Source organism: Artemia franciscana, chromosome 8 (genome assembly GCF_032884065.1).
Source record: "Artemia franciscana chromosome 8, ASM3288406v1, whole genome shotgun sequence".
Lineage (NCBI taxonomy): Eukaryota > Metazoa > Arthropoda > Branchiopoda > Anostraca > Artemiidae > Artemia > Artemia franciscana.
In genome coordinates this window covers 28,024,053-28,039,893 of record NC_088870.1, presented here as the reverse complement: position 1 = coordinate 28,039,893, position 15,841 = coordinate 28,024,053, and the positions used below count along the sequence as shown (strand labels likewise).

Below are 15,841 nucleotides of genomic sequence, written 5' to 3'. Positions count from 1 at the left end.
AAATTGAATTTTGATATCAATAGCTACATCAAAAGAATTGCATTTTAATGCTGATTTTAAATATATAAGTTTCATCAAGTTTAGTCTCACCCATCAAAAGTTACGAGCCTGAGAAAATTTGCCTTATTTAGGAAAATAGGGGGAAACACCCCCTAAAAGTCGTAGGATCTTAACGAAAATGACACCATCAGATTCAGCGTATCAGAGAACCCTACTATAGAAGTTTCAAGCTCCTATTTACAAAAATGTGAAATTTTGTATATTTTGCCAGAAGACAAATCACGGGTGCGTGTTTATTTGTTTGTTTTTGTTTTTTGTTGTTTTTTTTCCTCAGGGGTCATCGCATCGACCAAGTGGTCCTAGAATGTTGCAAGAGGGCTCATTCTAACGGAAATGAAAAGTTCTAGTGCCCTTTTTAAGTGACCAAAAAAATTGGAGGGCATCTAGGCCCCCTCCCACGCTCATTTTTTCCCAAAGTCAACGGATCAAAATTTTGAGATTGCCATTTTGTTCAGCATTGTCTAAAACCATAATAACTATGTCTTTGGGGATGACTTACTTCCTCACAGTCCCTGGGGGAGGGGCTGCAAGTTACAAACTTCGACCAGTGTTTACATATAATAATGGTTATTGGGAAGTGTACAGACGTTTTCAGGGGGATTTTTTTGGTTTTGGGGGTAGGGTTGAGGGGAGGGGGCTATGTGGGAGGATCTTTCCTTGGAAAAATATGTCATGGGGGAAGAAAAATTCAATGAAAAGGCCGCAGGGCGCAGGACGAATCTGGTCACGTTAGAAAAAAACGTCAAATTCAGAGCTTAATATACAGTGCTGGGTGTTCGGAGCCTCTCTATTATGGAGTATAATTTGAAAATAACACAACTATACGAGCGATAAAACATATATACCACAACCATAACTCAACTAACGTAAGAACTGCTAAGAGATAACACAACTATAAAGCGAAAACAGGTGAAAACTAACGGGAAAATAAACGAACTAAGAGGTGGAAGGGGCCCAGAGAAAAAATATAATCCTTTTCCAATCTTGAGCCTAACTTCCGCAAAGGAGTAATAATGTCCGAAGCCCCGAAATACCGAATTATTTTCTTTTCAAACAGTTCGTGGTAACGAACTGTAGTAAGGAGCGACCCGGCTCAATAGTAAACGAAACTCTAAATAACAGAATTTTGATGCTAAAATATACATCAAAAGAATCAGATTTTCATGCTGATTTTAAATATATAAGTTTTGGTCTTTTATATAAATTTGGTCTTTGTAATCAAAAGTTACGAGCCTAAGAAAATTTGTCTTATTTTAGAAAATAGGGGAAAACATCCCCTAAAAGTCACGGAATTAACGAAAATCACATCATCGCATTCAGCGCATCAGAGAACCCTATAGCAAAATTTTCAAGCTCCTATCTACAAAAATGTGGAATTTCGTATTTTTTGCCAGAAGACAAATCACGGTTGCGTGTTTATTTATTTTTTTTTATTTAATTTTTTTTCCCCAGGGGTCATCGTATCAACCAAGTGGTCCTAGAATTTTGCATGAGGGCTCATTCTAACGGAAATGAAAAGTTCTAGTGCCCTTTTTAAGCGACCAAAAAATTGGAGGGCACCTAGGACCCCTCCCACGCTCATTTTTTCTCCAAAGTCAACAGATCAAAGTTTTGAGATAGCCATTTTGTTCCGCATAGTCAAAAACCTTAATAACTATGTTTTTGGGAGTGACTTACTCCCCCACAGTCCCTGGGGGAGGGGCTGCAAGTTACAAACTTCGACCAGTGTTTACATATAATAATGGTTAACGGGAAATGTACAGTCGTTTTCAGGGGATTTTTTTTGGTTTTGGGGGTGGGGTTGAGGGGAGGGGACCATGTGGGAGGATCTTTCCTTGGAGAAATATGTCATGGGGGAACAGAAATTCAATGAAAAGGGCGCAGGATTTCCTAAAATTACTATAAAAAAAACAATGAAAAAATAAACATGGAAAAATTCTTTCAATTGAAAGTAAGGAGTACCATTGAAACTTAAAACGAACAGAGATTATTACGCATATGAGGGGTTCTAAAAATACTTTAGCATAAAGAGCGAGGTATTTAGGAGGAGATAAATACCTCGCTCTTTATGCTATAGTATTTTTAGTAATTTCAACTATTTATTCTACGGCCTTTCTGTTTCAGGGATCATTCTTAAAGAATTGGCACAAAACTTACGATTTAGTGTAAAGAGCGAGGCATTAACGAGGGTACAAACCCCCTCATATACATAATAAAAATTTAAGAATATTAAAGTTTGTTACGTAAGTTAATTCTTAAGTTACGTATATTTTTTACTAATGAAAAAATATGTTAAAAATTAAAATTTATAGTTGCCTTTTTGTGTAACCGAAAAATTGCATGGCAACTAGGCCTCCTTCCCCATCCCATATTTCTCAAAATCGTCTGATCAGAACTAAGGGAAAGCCATTTAGCCAAAAAAGGAATTAAAATGTAAATTTCATTTTAATAATTTATGTGTGGAGAGCCAAAATCAAACATGGATTAATTCAAAAACGTTCAGAAATTACATAAAAAAAACTAGTTTTTCTAACTGAAAGTAAGGAGCGACATTAAAACTTAAAACGAACATAAATTACTCCGTATATGAAATGGGTTGTCCCCTCCGCAATCCTTCGCTCTTTACGCTAAAGTTTGACTCTTTACCACAATTCTGCTTTTTAAAACAATTAAAAGCTTTAGCATAAAGAGGGAGGGATTGCGGAGGGGACAACCCATTTCATATACGGAGTAATTTCTGTTCGTTTTAAGTTTTAATGTCGCTCCTTACTTTGAGTTAGAAAAACTAGTTTTTTTTATGTAATCCAATCTAACACGGTTGTTTTGTTCTTAATATTAATAATAATAAAAATTCCGAGGCCTATTCTCCCTACATTTGTAAAATTATGTGTATATATTTGTTCCTCAAAATGTATTGGTTAAGTAGGGATATTTTCATGGTTCAAATCCCCTCCCCAAAACTGATCGACAATTTTCTTTAAACTTAATTTTGGCTTCCTAATTTCTTAAAAATAAATATTTCCAAATCATTTAAACTATTTCAGAAACGCTTGCTTAGGGGGCTTATGCAACTGAAGTTTATAGTACCCCCTTGTCTAAATTGCGTTTTTTAATTGATTAATAGGTATCTCTGCAGTCGCATGTAGGTTTTTTCTGGGGGAGGGGGAGGAAGGTTACACAAAAATTTGAATAGCGCATAAACATTTGTTGATGTTCATTTTCGTTACGTTTTTATGAGCCGGGCCAATATTTTTGGGGGGAGGCCAAACACCCCTGCCCCCATCCTCTGAATACGGCCTTGTATGTATGGCTAAGCATGCTGCGCATATCAGCATCGAGCCCGGAGATAACTGATTCTAGTTACAAACTTACCCTGATGTTCAACAATGAACCGCTTACCTTGAGTATCTATGCCTTTTGAGGCTATTTCATCACATGTCTTATCTGCGCTTTCTGAAAAATTCCTAATTTTTTCGTATGTTCTTTGAGTTCCACATATATCGTCATAAAAATAACTAATACTGTCTACTTGGTTTTCATTTATGATAGTTGGAACTATCGTAGCTATTGAATCAGGATTGCTCACAGTCGACGGCTCGACATAACCGTTCGAACTCGGAGGCCTTAGATCATCATAAGGACAAGATCTTCGTCGCATTTGATTGATATCGTCATAGCACACTGAGAGCGTTTCACTGACATTTGAATAGGTAGCACCATCATAATGAGGTTTCAGATCAGCATAGTTACGCATAGAGGAGACTCTTATGTCATCATACCGAACAGATAGCGATTTGACGTCGTCGTATCCAACAGATGGAACTGATTTAATATCATCATAATTTGAAAGATCTGTTGAAGGAGCATTCCCATTTCCTATTTCATCATAAGGGGGCTTATCACCAAAGGACAAATAAATATCTTGATAAATCTGCCTACTTTTTCCACTCCAGAGAAAAGACGAATTTGGTTTTATGTTTTTTGGTTTAGCCTCCTTTAGACCTTCCGATGGACCACAGTTGGCATAACCGGTATCTCCAGTATTTGAATAATCGTTTTCTGAATTCCATCTTTCATAATCAGATGATTCATTTTCGTGACTACCCGTCGGGTTTAATATTAAAACCGGTCTATTTTCAACATTCTGCGGCTTCACAACTGTGGGCATTGACAGCCTATTTTGAGCGTTAGGTCGATTACATTGAACCAGAGAAACCGACTTCGCTCGATACTGACTGAAATTTCGCTCCTCCTTTGCCGCTGAGTCAAGTCGCTCGAAATTCCTTATTGCTTGCTTCACTAGGCTTTTCATACTATCGTATACACTTTCATCACGCTCAGAAAGGTCAGATAAATTAGGCTTACAGGTTAATAGCCTATCCTGGCTTTCACTTTTCGCGGTTTTAGGGTCGTCAACTTTTGGCTTCCGAACTGAACCCCGACGTCTTATACTTCTACGCACTGATCTTCTTATCGGGTAGCCTGGATGAATGGTTATCGACTTGTCATGACGTTCAATAATTTTTACACCTGGATTGGTCGCTTTATTAGGCTCAACTTTCCCAGTTTCTTTGTCCTTTTCCAAGCTTTCGTTTTTCACGGTCTCTTCTTTGATAAGGACACCAGAGCTTTTTTTCTTTGCTTTTTCATTTTTCTTTTTCGCTTCTTTCTTTCTTAGTTTGGATTGCCTGCTGCTACTTTTTCGTGATAAATTAGAAGGTGCTACCAGGCTTTTGTTATTGGTTTTCTTCTTTCTCAAGTTGTCGCCGGTTTCCAGAAGAAGATTCTTTTTCGGCAGAAATTCGGCAGTGTGTCTACTATTGTAAAGGAAAGATCTCATTGGTACATTATTATGAACTTCACATTTTGTGTTTTCGTTATCTTCTATAGTTGTCCCCTGCTTCATAGTTGAGCTACATCTCCTAGAAAAAAGAGGATCTGAAATAACTCCAATTATTGCAGGTCATATCCACAACTTAAGAAAGAGCAAAGATAATAAAAATTAAAAAAAAAATATTCAACATTCTTTAAAAAATTTTATGTGCAAAACGAATCGCCATTTGGCACAATTTTAGGAATAGCAACTATTATCCGCATTAAACTTAGAAGTAGAGAGTAATAATTAAAACAACATTATGCGAAAAAAAAAATTGAAAACTCGAAAACAGCGGTCGATAGAAATAACAAGAGCTAAGAGCTCATATGGCACTTGTGACGAGGTCGGAAGAGCCGAGAGCTCATATGGTACGAGGTCGGAAGAGCCAAGAGCTCATTTGGACGAGGTCGGAAGAGCCGAGAGCTCATATGGTACGAGGTCGGAAGAGCCAAGAGCCAAGAGCTCATTTGGCACTTGTGAGAAGGTCAGAACCTAAAGTTAAACTTTATAGCACAAGATCCTTCTAAATATCAAATTTCATTAAGATCTGGTCACCCTTTCGTAAGTTACAAATGCCTCAATTTTCAAAATTACCTCCCCCCTCCCAATTCCACCAAAGAGAGCAGATCCGGTCCAGTTATGTCAGTCACGTATCTTAGACAGGTTTCTATTCTTCCCATCCAGTTTCATCCTGATCTCACCGCTTTAAGTATTTTCTAAGATTTCCGGTCCCCCCCAACTGCCCCCCCCAATTACGTTTGATCCGGTTGAGATTTAAAATAAGATATCAGAGTTACGAGGTCCTTCTAAATATGAAGTTTCATGAAGATCCGATCACTCCTTCGTAAGTTAAAAATACGTTATTTTTCTTATTTTTCAGAATTACCCCCCCCCCCGCAATTGAGCGGATCCGTTCCAATTATGTAAATTACGTATGCAAGACTTTTGCTTATTTTTCCAACCAAGTTTCATCCCAATCCCTCCAATCTAAGCGTTTCCCATCATTTTAGGTCTCCCCACCCCAAACTTCCCCCAATGTCACCAGATCCGGTCAGGATTTAAAATAAGAGCTTTGAGCCACGATATCCTTCTAAAAATCAAATTTCATGGAGATCCAATCACCCGTTCGTAAGTTAAAAATACCTCATTTTTTCTAATTTTTCAGAATTAACCCCCCCCCCCCCAACTACCCAAAAGAGAGCGGATCCGTTCCGTTTATGTTAATCATCTATCTAGGACTTGTGTTTATTTTTCCCACCATGTTTCATCCCGATCCCTCCACTCTAAGTGTTTTCCAAGTTTTAGGTTCCCCCTCCCAACTCCCCGCCCCCATCACAAGATCTGGTCGGGATTTAAAATAAGAGCTCTAAGACACGATATCCTTCTAAACATCAAATTTCATTGAGATCCGATCACCCGTTCGCAAGTTGAAAATACCTCATTTTTCAAATTTTTAAGACTTACTCCCCCCCCCCCAACTACCCCAAAGGGAACAAATAAGTTCCGATTATGTCAATCATGTATCTAGGACTTGCGCTTATTTTTCCCATCAAGTTTCATCCCGATCCCTCTACTCTAAGTGTTTTCCAAGATTTTAGGTTTCCCCCCTCCAACTCCCCCCAATGTCATCAGACCCAGTCGGGATTTAAAATAATAGCTCTGAGACACAATATCATTCCAAACATCAAATTTCATTAAGATCCAATCACCCGCTCATAAGTTAAAAATACTTCATTTTTTCTAGTTTTCCGAATTAACCGGCCCCTACTCCCCCCCCCAGATGGTCAAATCGGGAAAACGACTATTTCTAGTTTAATCTGGTCCGGTCCCTGATACGCTTGCCAAATTTCATCGTCCTAGCTTACCTGGAAGTGCCTAAAGTAGCAAAACCGGGACTTTAGGTTTTCCCCCTCCGACTCCCCCCAATGTCATCAGATCCGGTCGGGATTTAAAATAAGAGCTCTAAGACACAATATCATTCCAAACATGAAATTTCATTAAGATCCAAATACCCGCTGATAAGTTAAAAATACTTCATTTTTTCTATTTTTTGCGAATTAACCGGGCCCTCACTCCCCCCCAGATGGTCAAATCGGGAAAACGACTATTTCTAATTTAATCTGGTGCGGTCCCTGATACGCTTGCCAAATTTCATCGTCCTAGCTTACCTGGAAGTGCCTAAAGTAGCAAAACCGGGACAGACCGACAGACCGACAGACCGACAGACAGACAGACAGACAGACCGACAGAATTGGCGACTGCTATATGTCACTTGGTTAATACCAAGTGCCATAAAAATGCATCCTTGGAATCCAAATGGATGAAAACTATACGATGGAGGTTTTGAACCCCTAAATTGAAAAACAAAGAAAGACACTTCTTTGCATGGGTAGCACTGATACCTCCTTTGTGAAAACTACAGCGGCAATTGTGGGGATGAAGTAAGAAGATACGGACACCCTACCTCCAATAGAAGACTAAACAAATATAAAAATTGTAGCATTTGTAATATCCAAAATTATTGCATTTTTGGATAAAAAATCATCTTCTAACCTTCATCCCCCTCTGGATTACTTCTGCAGGCTGGCCCAACTCCTAGAAAAAACTTAAAGCCTACACATGCACGCTTTGTTAACTTTAAATTGGAAATAGACAAGGCCAAGAAAAGTTCAGCCAAATTCACTGCAGGTGATTGGAATGTATTTGATGGATCATGAATTTTAGATTTAACTAAACATAAAAAATCAACTAAAAAGAGAATACAAGTCTAAATCTTTAATGTCAAATTAAATAAAAAAAAATTAGTTTTTTTAACTGAAAGTAAGGAGCGACATTAAAACTTAAAACGAACAGAAATTACTTCGTATATAAAAGGGGCTGGTCCCTCCTCAACGCCCCACTCTTTACGCTAAAGTTTGACACTTTCTCTCAACTCTACTTTTTAAAACAGTAAAAAACAGAAACAAATTTTCTCAGGCTCGTAACTTTTGATGGGTAAATCTAAACTTGATTAAACTTATATATTTAAAATCAGCATTAAAATGCAATTCTTTTGATGTAGCTATTGCTAACAAAATTCCGTTTTTTAGAGTTTTGGTTACTATTGAGCTGGGTCGCTCCTTACTACAGTTCGTTACCACGAACTGTTTGATTAAATCAAAAATAAATCAGTTTTTCAATTGAAAGTAAGGACCAATATTAAAATTGAAAACGAACAGACATTATTACGTGTATGAAGGGGGGTTGCTCCTCCTCAATGAAATCCTCCTCCTCCACAATGAAATTCGTGTTAATTCAAAGACCGCAAGCTGATAATGATATGAATATTGCAGTGATTTCCAAGCTTTTAGGTAAATTCGAATCAAACATTTGGGTTTGTCCGTCCTCAAAAAGAAAATATTGATAGCATATTCCTTTTGAATCACACTGGCATTTTGAGATTTAAAAAAATTATATTAGGCTAATTGACGCTTGCAGACAGATGAAGAATTCAACTAAGAAGGGGGGGGGTCTTTTCTCTTCGCAAATAAATACTTCCTGTTACTGTTTTGGTAAGTGTTGGGTAACCTGTTTTGTCTCACGGCTAAGGGATCGAGTTAAAAATTCAGATACTTTTTTGTAGAGGGGGGGGGGGTGAATTTCAACTTTTGTTGGGGGAAGAGAAATCTAATCCGAGCCTCGCAAAAAATTATATGCTACATTTCTTTTTCTTTTTGTGCCTGACAAAAGTTTCTTCCTCTTAAATCCATTTCTTTCAAATATTCAGAAAGTCAATCCTGGAATTGATTCACAAATTCAAAAAACTGCATTGCCAAGTTAAACAGACTACTCTAAAATTGTCAATTGATGTTTTATAAGCTTTGCAATAGTTTTCTATAATTCTGAATGAAATAGAATAAAAAAATCATTTTGATTTGTTGGGCATTATGATAATGAAAAACAATGGAAAATATATATTTTTTTTTCAGCAAAGCACAAATAACACTCTAGTCTTTAAGGACTAGAAGTGTGGGGATGGCTTCTTCAGTCTAATTTGTATGACTTTTTTTGCTTCTTCGCAGTTTTAATATTGTAATTTCTTTTTCCTCTGAATATTTCGCGTTTTTGGAAAGATTTGAAAAAAATTAATAACTACAAACCACATATCAACTTTCAAAATAAAGTTTTCAACGGAAATATTTCAAATGTGTTGTTTTAGTTAAGTGTGAGCAGCAACTTGAACATTAAGAATGATGGCAACGTCCCTCCAGTTAAAGGTAATCTTGTTTGTTTTTTTATTTCGCTCTGTACGTGTGTTTGAAAATACTTATTAAGAAATCTAATCAAAATCAGGAAGCAAAAATAGCTTAATATCGACTCCTATATCGTGAACGTGCTAAGCATACTAATCTTCCGTACTAAAATTATTCATAAAAAACTAATCAGTCTTGAGAGCGCAACTTTGCACACGATCAATGCTCCTGTGATGTCATACTGACCACACCTTACGTCATTAGGGTTTTATTGTAACGTTGCCATACATTCCGAGAAGACCCCTCAACATTCTAGTTAACGGTTTAGCACATTGCACTGTGCAATAACTCCAGTTCAGATGCCTACAGATCCATAATTTAATTTGCCTAAGCGGTTAAAGTTACTCATGGGTGAGCTCCATGATGCCAAGTAAGCATGAATGAAAAATAGTACAATCAGTAGATGAGCGGTTAATTAGTAACTTATTAATAATCATTTGAAAAGTTGCGCTTTTCATAAATAATAGCGTTAAAACCTCAAGCATAAATGCTACATTCATTCAATTGAGCACTTCAGGAAATTCACCTGAAAAAACTACTTTTTTAAAAAAAAGAAGGATCAAGTTCTAAACCTGATTGAACAGATTCCAGGAGCCTGGAGCCAGATTCCATCAAGCACCCCCTGGAATACAGAAATTCTTCCAAACGTGTTAAGGTACATGTTGAAATCTCCAAAGCACGCTACTCCCTCTATTCAAATGAAAATTTTAGATCGGCTTGGGCTGCTCTCATAATGCCCAGCTTTCCCCTCTCTTTCTCTCTCAACGAAAAGCAAAATCAAACCAAACTAAGGACGAAATTGTGTTTGCCGAAGTTGAGACATGTCATTATAGGCCTGTCGCCCATTAAATCTTCAATGCCTTAGACAATGAAAACGTGTCACATAGAGTTCAAAAGCAAAATCGAACACAAATAGTTAATAAATGACAGGTAAATAGCATTAGCACCCAATAAGAAGCGGGCTTCCAATTTAATCAGTCTTTTGTGTTCTGCCAAATATAAAAATATATCAGATAGAGTTCCTATCGTAAAAATGAACTAAATTTTTCTGTTACTGCAGCTTGTTTGGAAATGGAATTTCCACCAAGATTGGTCTTTTTAAAGAAAGAAAATATTTTTTTTTCTTGAAATGGGACATTTTCTGTAATATTTTTCTTTCCTAAGTTCAGTTCAATGGAAAAAGACAGTTAGACTTTATGCTGTTTTGAAAACTTATGTTTACCCTCTTTTATGATATCACACTAACAAATCTATATTTGGAAATATCTCTCATTTTATTAATAAAAAATCTTATGTTGCCGCCTTCGTTAGCCGAAGCGTGAAAATCGATGTTCAAGTAATGATTGGTGTACCGAAGTAAATAAAGCAAAACAATTTTTAAACTAAGACAGCACTAGAATAATCATTCCTGGGATTAAATAGGCTAGCAATAACAAAAATGTTTCTACACAAAGGGGGAGAGATAAAGGATTTCTACAGTTGTATACCCATCCGAAATGCCCCCTGATCGGGTGAGTATGCAGGAATTGCTTCTCAGCAAGGAATATTTGGTTTGTGCCGGAATTTTGCACCCTTCCCTCTGGAATGATCACAATGTGCATCCATAACGGTAAAGAAGGTTAATCCATAAGACAAATTTGAAGTGGGGGAGTGTATTTCTTCCAAAATGTAAAAAAGAAAAAAATGCTTAGAGTTATTGAAACCAAGGGAGAAATCCTGACGAGATCAAGCCACCTCCCCTACCCCTCCCGCCATGAATGCTTTGGTTAAAGATACTAATAGGATTATCGTTTAGTACAAATTAGTTCGTTCCATTTTACACCTTGGGGCCGTCCTAGCAGAGTATGCCGTCCTAATCGAGTGGATTGGTGTGCTGCATTTAGGATCCTTTGTCTGGGAGGGCGAGGGTTTGTATTCTAGTGTACCCAATTATTTGGTTTGGGACGGGGATCAGTGGTGTGACTGTAAGCTCAACAAGAGTCGATCCAGCTCTAAATATGTACCGGGAGAAATCTTGGGAAGGTAAACAGGAAGGGTGTGCAAAAGCACAGGATGGCTGGCCCTCGTCCCCCATTGCACTTCCTGGCTTATGGGCCTTGAGACGGAGATCAGCACCGCCGGTTCGGACCTTAAGGGTCTTTTGCCGCATCCTTTATCTTTACCTTCTTTTAGACATTGGGAGGAGGGGTGGGCGGGTTCAGGTCCCTCCTCTTGTGTTTATATCTTTCTAGATAAGCAGTGAAAATTTTTCAGGGTCACTTGTAACGCCGGTAATTGCGTTCCGGAATTGGATGTCGATATGCCAATTTTGAAGAATAAAAAATGGGGAAACTATACGTAGAAATATAAAACTATAAAAACAAATCTCGATACTGACAGGGGAAGGGGTGGGAATCACGATCTCAAGGCCCCTCCTTGCACGGTTACCTGGAAGATATTTATGCGAAGGTTTCCAGTGGAACCCCTATAGGGGCTCAGGAAATGTGAATAAATAGAAATCGGGAAAGAATAGCCCTGACGCCACTTCTTCCGAAAACATTTTGTACGCTTGACAACATCTTCAAAAATAAATGTGGATGCCTTTTGGGCAGCGACGTAACCATTTAGTCAAAAGAAAGCTTGTCACCAGGCTAATATAAATAATGCACAAATAAAACCAGAAAGTTTGTATAAATGTGGCAATATAAACGCTCATATAAGAAGTAAACACACTCAAAGAATCTCTTGATTCTTCTTGAGATGTGAACAAATACCTTTCCTAGGAAATTTACAATGCATATCCTATTAGTACTCCAATCTTAATCCTGCTTAAGAATGTACTGGTTGATATAGCTAGCAGCAAACTGACTAATTTTAACTTAGCTGCCAGATTCGTATAACAAGTTTGGCAAGGCGGGTTATTTACATTACGCCAAAACCAGTTGCATTTTCAAAATATGTACTCTAAATCAGAAAAAAAAAAAAATATAACAGTACAGCCAGTACAACTGAAATATTTACCACTAAAATGATTATAAAAAAGGCATTTTTTTAAAATCCTAGGTCAAATGCTGGTTTTTTCTTCTTATATTTTTGAGCTTGCAATATTCTCCGTCCAAAGACAAAATGCATTTCTTACGATTCTAAATTAGATGCACCATCTGAATTATCAATCGTGGATATATTAAAAACCAATGGACAGTAGGCCTACTTTATCCATTTGGCACGGTTAAAATATGATATGTGTAAATTATATTCCAAAAAGCATAGTTGCTTGAGGTTTAAATAGTTCAAATTACATTTTTTACCTTTAACTTACTTTTATAACTGTGATTACTACTCCAATGAAATTCCAAGGCAGAGATAATTTTGATAATAGGTTCAGATAATAACTGAAAAATAATTTCTTTTTCGAGCTGCGGTACATTTACATTAACTGTGTACAATATTAACAAAAAACAAGAGGTAACAGCTCATATGGCACTTGTGACGAGGTCGGAAGAGCCAAGAGTTCATATGGTATGAGCTCTAGCAAAATTCTAAGAATCAACAGATTGTTTTAAAAGGAAAATCAGAGGCTTAATGCCGGTCGGGATTTAAAATAAGAGCTCTGAGTCACGAGGTCTTTCTAAATATCAAAATTCATTAAGATCCGATCACCGACTCGTAAGTTAAATATACTTCAATTTTTGTAATTATTCCTCTCCCTTCAGCCCCCCAGATGGTCTAATCGGGGAAAACGACTTTATCAAGTCAATTTGTACAGCTCCCTGACACGCCTACCAATTTTCATCGTCCTAGCAGGTCCAGAAGCACCAAACTCGCCAAAGCACTAAACCCCAACCCCCAACTCCTCCAAAGAGAGCAGGTCCAGTCTGGTTACGTCAATCACGAATCTACGACATTTATTTGTAGAATTTCCAAGATTTCTAGTTTCCTCCTCCTACTCCCCCCAATGTCAATAGATCTGGCGGGATTTGAAATAAGAGCTCTGAGACATGAGTTCCTTCTAAATATCAAATTTCACTAAGATCCAGTTACCCCCTCTTAAGTTTAAAATATCTCAATTTTTCTAATTTCCCAAATTAACAGCCCCCATCTCCCCCAAAGAGAAAGGATCCGTTCCATTTATGTCAATCTCGTATCTATAACTTGTGCTTATTCTTCCCATCATGTTTCATCCCGATCTCTCCACTCTAAGCGTTTTCCAAGATTTCCGATTTCCAAGATTTCTGGTTTCCCCCTCCAAATCCCCCAATGTCACTGGATCTGGTCAGGAGTTCTAAAGCACAAGATCCTTCTAAATATAAAATTTCATTAAGATCTGATCACCTGTTCGTAAGTTACAAATACATCATTTTTCTAATTTTTTCCGAATTACTCTCCCCCCCCCCCCAACTCCACCAAAGAGAGCGGATCCGGTCCCGTTATGTCAGTCACATATCATGGACATGTGCTTATTCTTCTCACCAAGTTTCATCCTGATCTCTCCACTTTAAGCGTTTTCCCAGATTTCCGTCCCCCCCCCCAATGAAACTGGATCCAGTCGGGATTTAAAATAAGAGCTCTGAGACACGATATCCTTCTATACATCAAATTTTACTAAGATCCGATCACTCATTCGTAAGTTAAAAATACCTCATTTTTCTGATTTTTCAGAATTAACCCTCCCCTCCCCCAACTCCGCAATAGAGAGTGGATTTGTTCCGGTTATGTCAATCAGGTATCTAGGACTTCTTTTTCCTACCATGTTTCATCCCGATCCCTCCACTCTAAGCGATTTCCAAGATTGTAGGTCCCCTCCCAACTCCCCCAATGTCACCGGATCCTGTCGGGATTTAAAATAATGGCTCTGAGACGCAATATCCTTCGAAACATCAAATTTAAATGATATCCGATCACTCCTTCATAAGTTCAAAATACCTCATTTCATCTAATTTTTCAGAATTAACCCTTCCCCCTCAACTCCCCCAAAGAGAGCGGATCCGTTTCGGTTATGTCAATCACGTATCTAGTGCTTATTTTTCCTACCAAGTTTCATCCCGATTCCTCCACTCTAAGTGTTTTCCAAGATTTTACGTTTCCCCAACCCAACTCCCCCCAACGTCACCTGATCCGGTCGGGATTTAAAATAAGAGCTCTGAGACCCGCTATCCTTCCAAACAGACAATGGGACAGCGAAGAATGTTGTATATTCGCGCGTGACTAATATGGCGCGTAACGACTTACGCGTGCGGGGGGGCTTTGGGGGGTGCGAAACGCCCCACCAACTAGGTGTTGGGGTGGCGCGAAGCGCCACCCCAACAGCTAGTAGGGAATATAAATGACGACCGGGACACTCAAAGAGAAAGCGACCGGGACACAAGGAATGTTCGATTAGCAATCACCATCAACAAAGCACCGGGACACAAATGACGACCGGGACAAAGGGAATATAAATGACGACCAGGACACTCAAAGAAAAATTACAGACCGGGACACCGGAACACAAATGACGACCGGGACACCGGGACACAGGGAATATAAATGACGACCGCGACACTCAAAGAGAAATTACAGACTGGGACACCGGGACACAAATGACGACCGGGACACAGGGAAACAACAACAACGGGGACGCTGGGGGGCACAGGGGATATATAAATGACGACGGGGACACAGGGAATGTTCGATTAGCAATCACCATCAACAAAGCTCAAGGGCAATCATTAGAATAACGAGGTATAGATCTGAATACAGATTGTTTTTCCCATGGTTAATTATATGTTGCATGTTCAAGAGTCGGTAAACCTGACAATGTATTTATATGCACAGACAATGGGACAGCCAAGAATGTTGTATATTCGCATGTTTTACGTAGTTAAAAATACATATATATCTATCTATATACACAGGTGGGACACAGGGACACAACTACAATGGCGCTTAACTAATATGGCGCGTAACGACTTACGCGCACAGGGGGGATTGGGGGAGGGGCGCGAAGCGCTCCCACCAACTAGGTGTTGGGATGGCGCAAAGCGCCACCCCAACAGCTAGTATATTTATAAAAATAAGTTATCTGTGTGTTATATCTGTCGAGTGACGTCATGTCATAATGTCGTCATGAAGTTAGTTGTCGTCATGTTTGTTATGACGATGACGTCATTAAAAGTATTTAAGAAAATCGTTCAAAGATAAATTTTTAATTGTAAGAAGATCGTGGACGGAAAAATGTTTAATTGTAAAATGACTGAAGAACCTACAATGGCAACAGCCGAGGAAGTTGCTCAAAGAGTCTATGCCAAAAAACTTGCGGCTGATAGAGAAAGTAAGAAAAGAAAGCGTGCCGAGGAATCACAAGAACAGCAAGAAAACAGGCTTGCGGCTAAAGAACGCAAAACCGCGCAGTTAGATGAAAATCCACCTGGACAGCGAGAGTCAAAACATATCAAAACTGAAAATGATAGCGATGATGATTGGGTTTGGGATTTTGACTTGGATAAGGTCATCAATGCCTACCAGATTTTAGTTAAAAAAACAAAGGTTCGGCGATATGTATTTCACAGTGACGCTGAAAAATAAAGAAGAAATACAAAACTGAAAAAAGAAAAAAGGCAAAAAACTAAAAAGAAAAAACACTCAAAGAGAAATT

General features: G+C 38.3%; 1 protein-coding gene across 1 annotated transcript in view; it reads right to left on the bottom strand.

Annotated features, from left to right (window-relative positions):
* The window catches only part of LOC136030240 (uncharacterized), a 113,824-nt gene extending 101,769 nt beyond the window's left edge, over positions 1-12,055 (bottom strand). The window contains exons 1-2 of the mRNA XM_065709067.1: positions 12,000-12,055; positions 3,460-4,982 (exon numbers count right to left, since the gene is read on the bottom strand). Coding sequence (XP_065565139.1) covers positions 3,460-4,966 — 1,507 coding nt within the window. The 5' untranslated portion in view covers positions 4,967-4,982; positions 12,000-12,055. The remainder of the gene's footprint in view (positions 1-3,459; positions 4,983-11,999) is intronic.
* Positions 12,056-15,841: the final 3,786 nt, after the last annotated feature.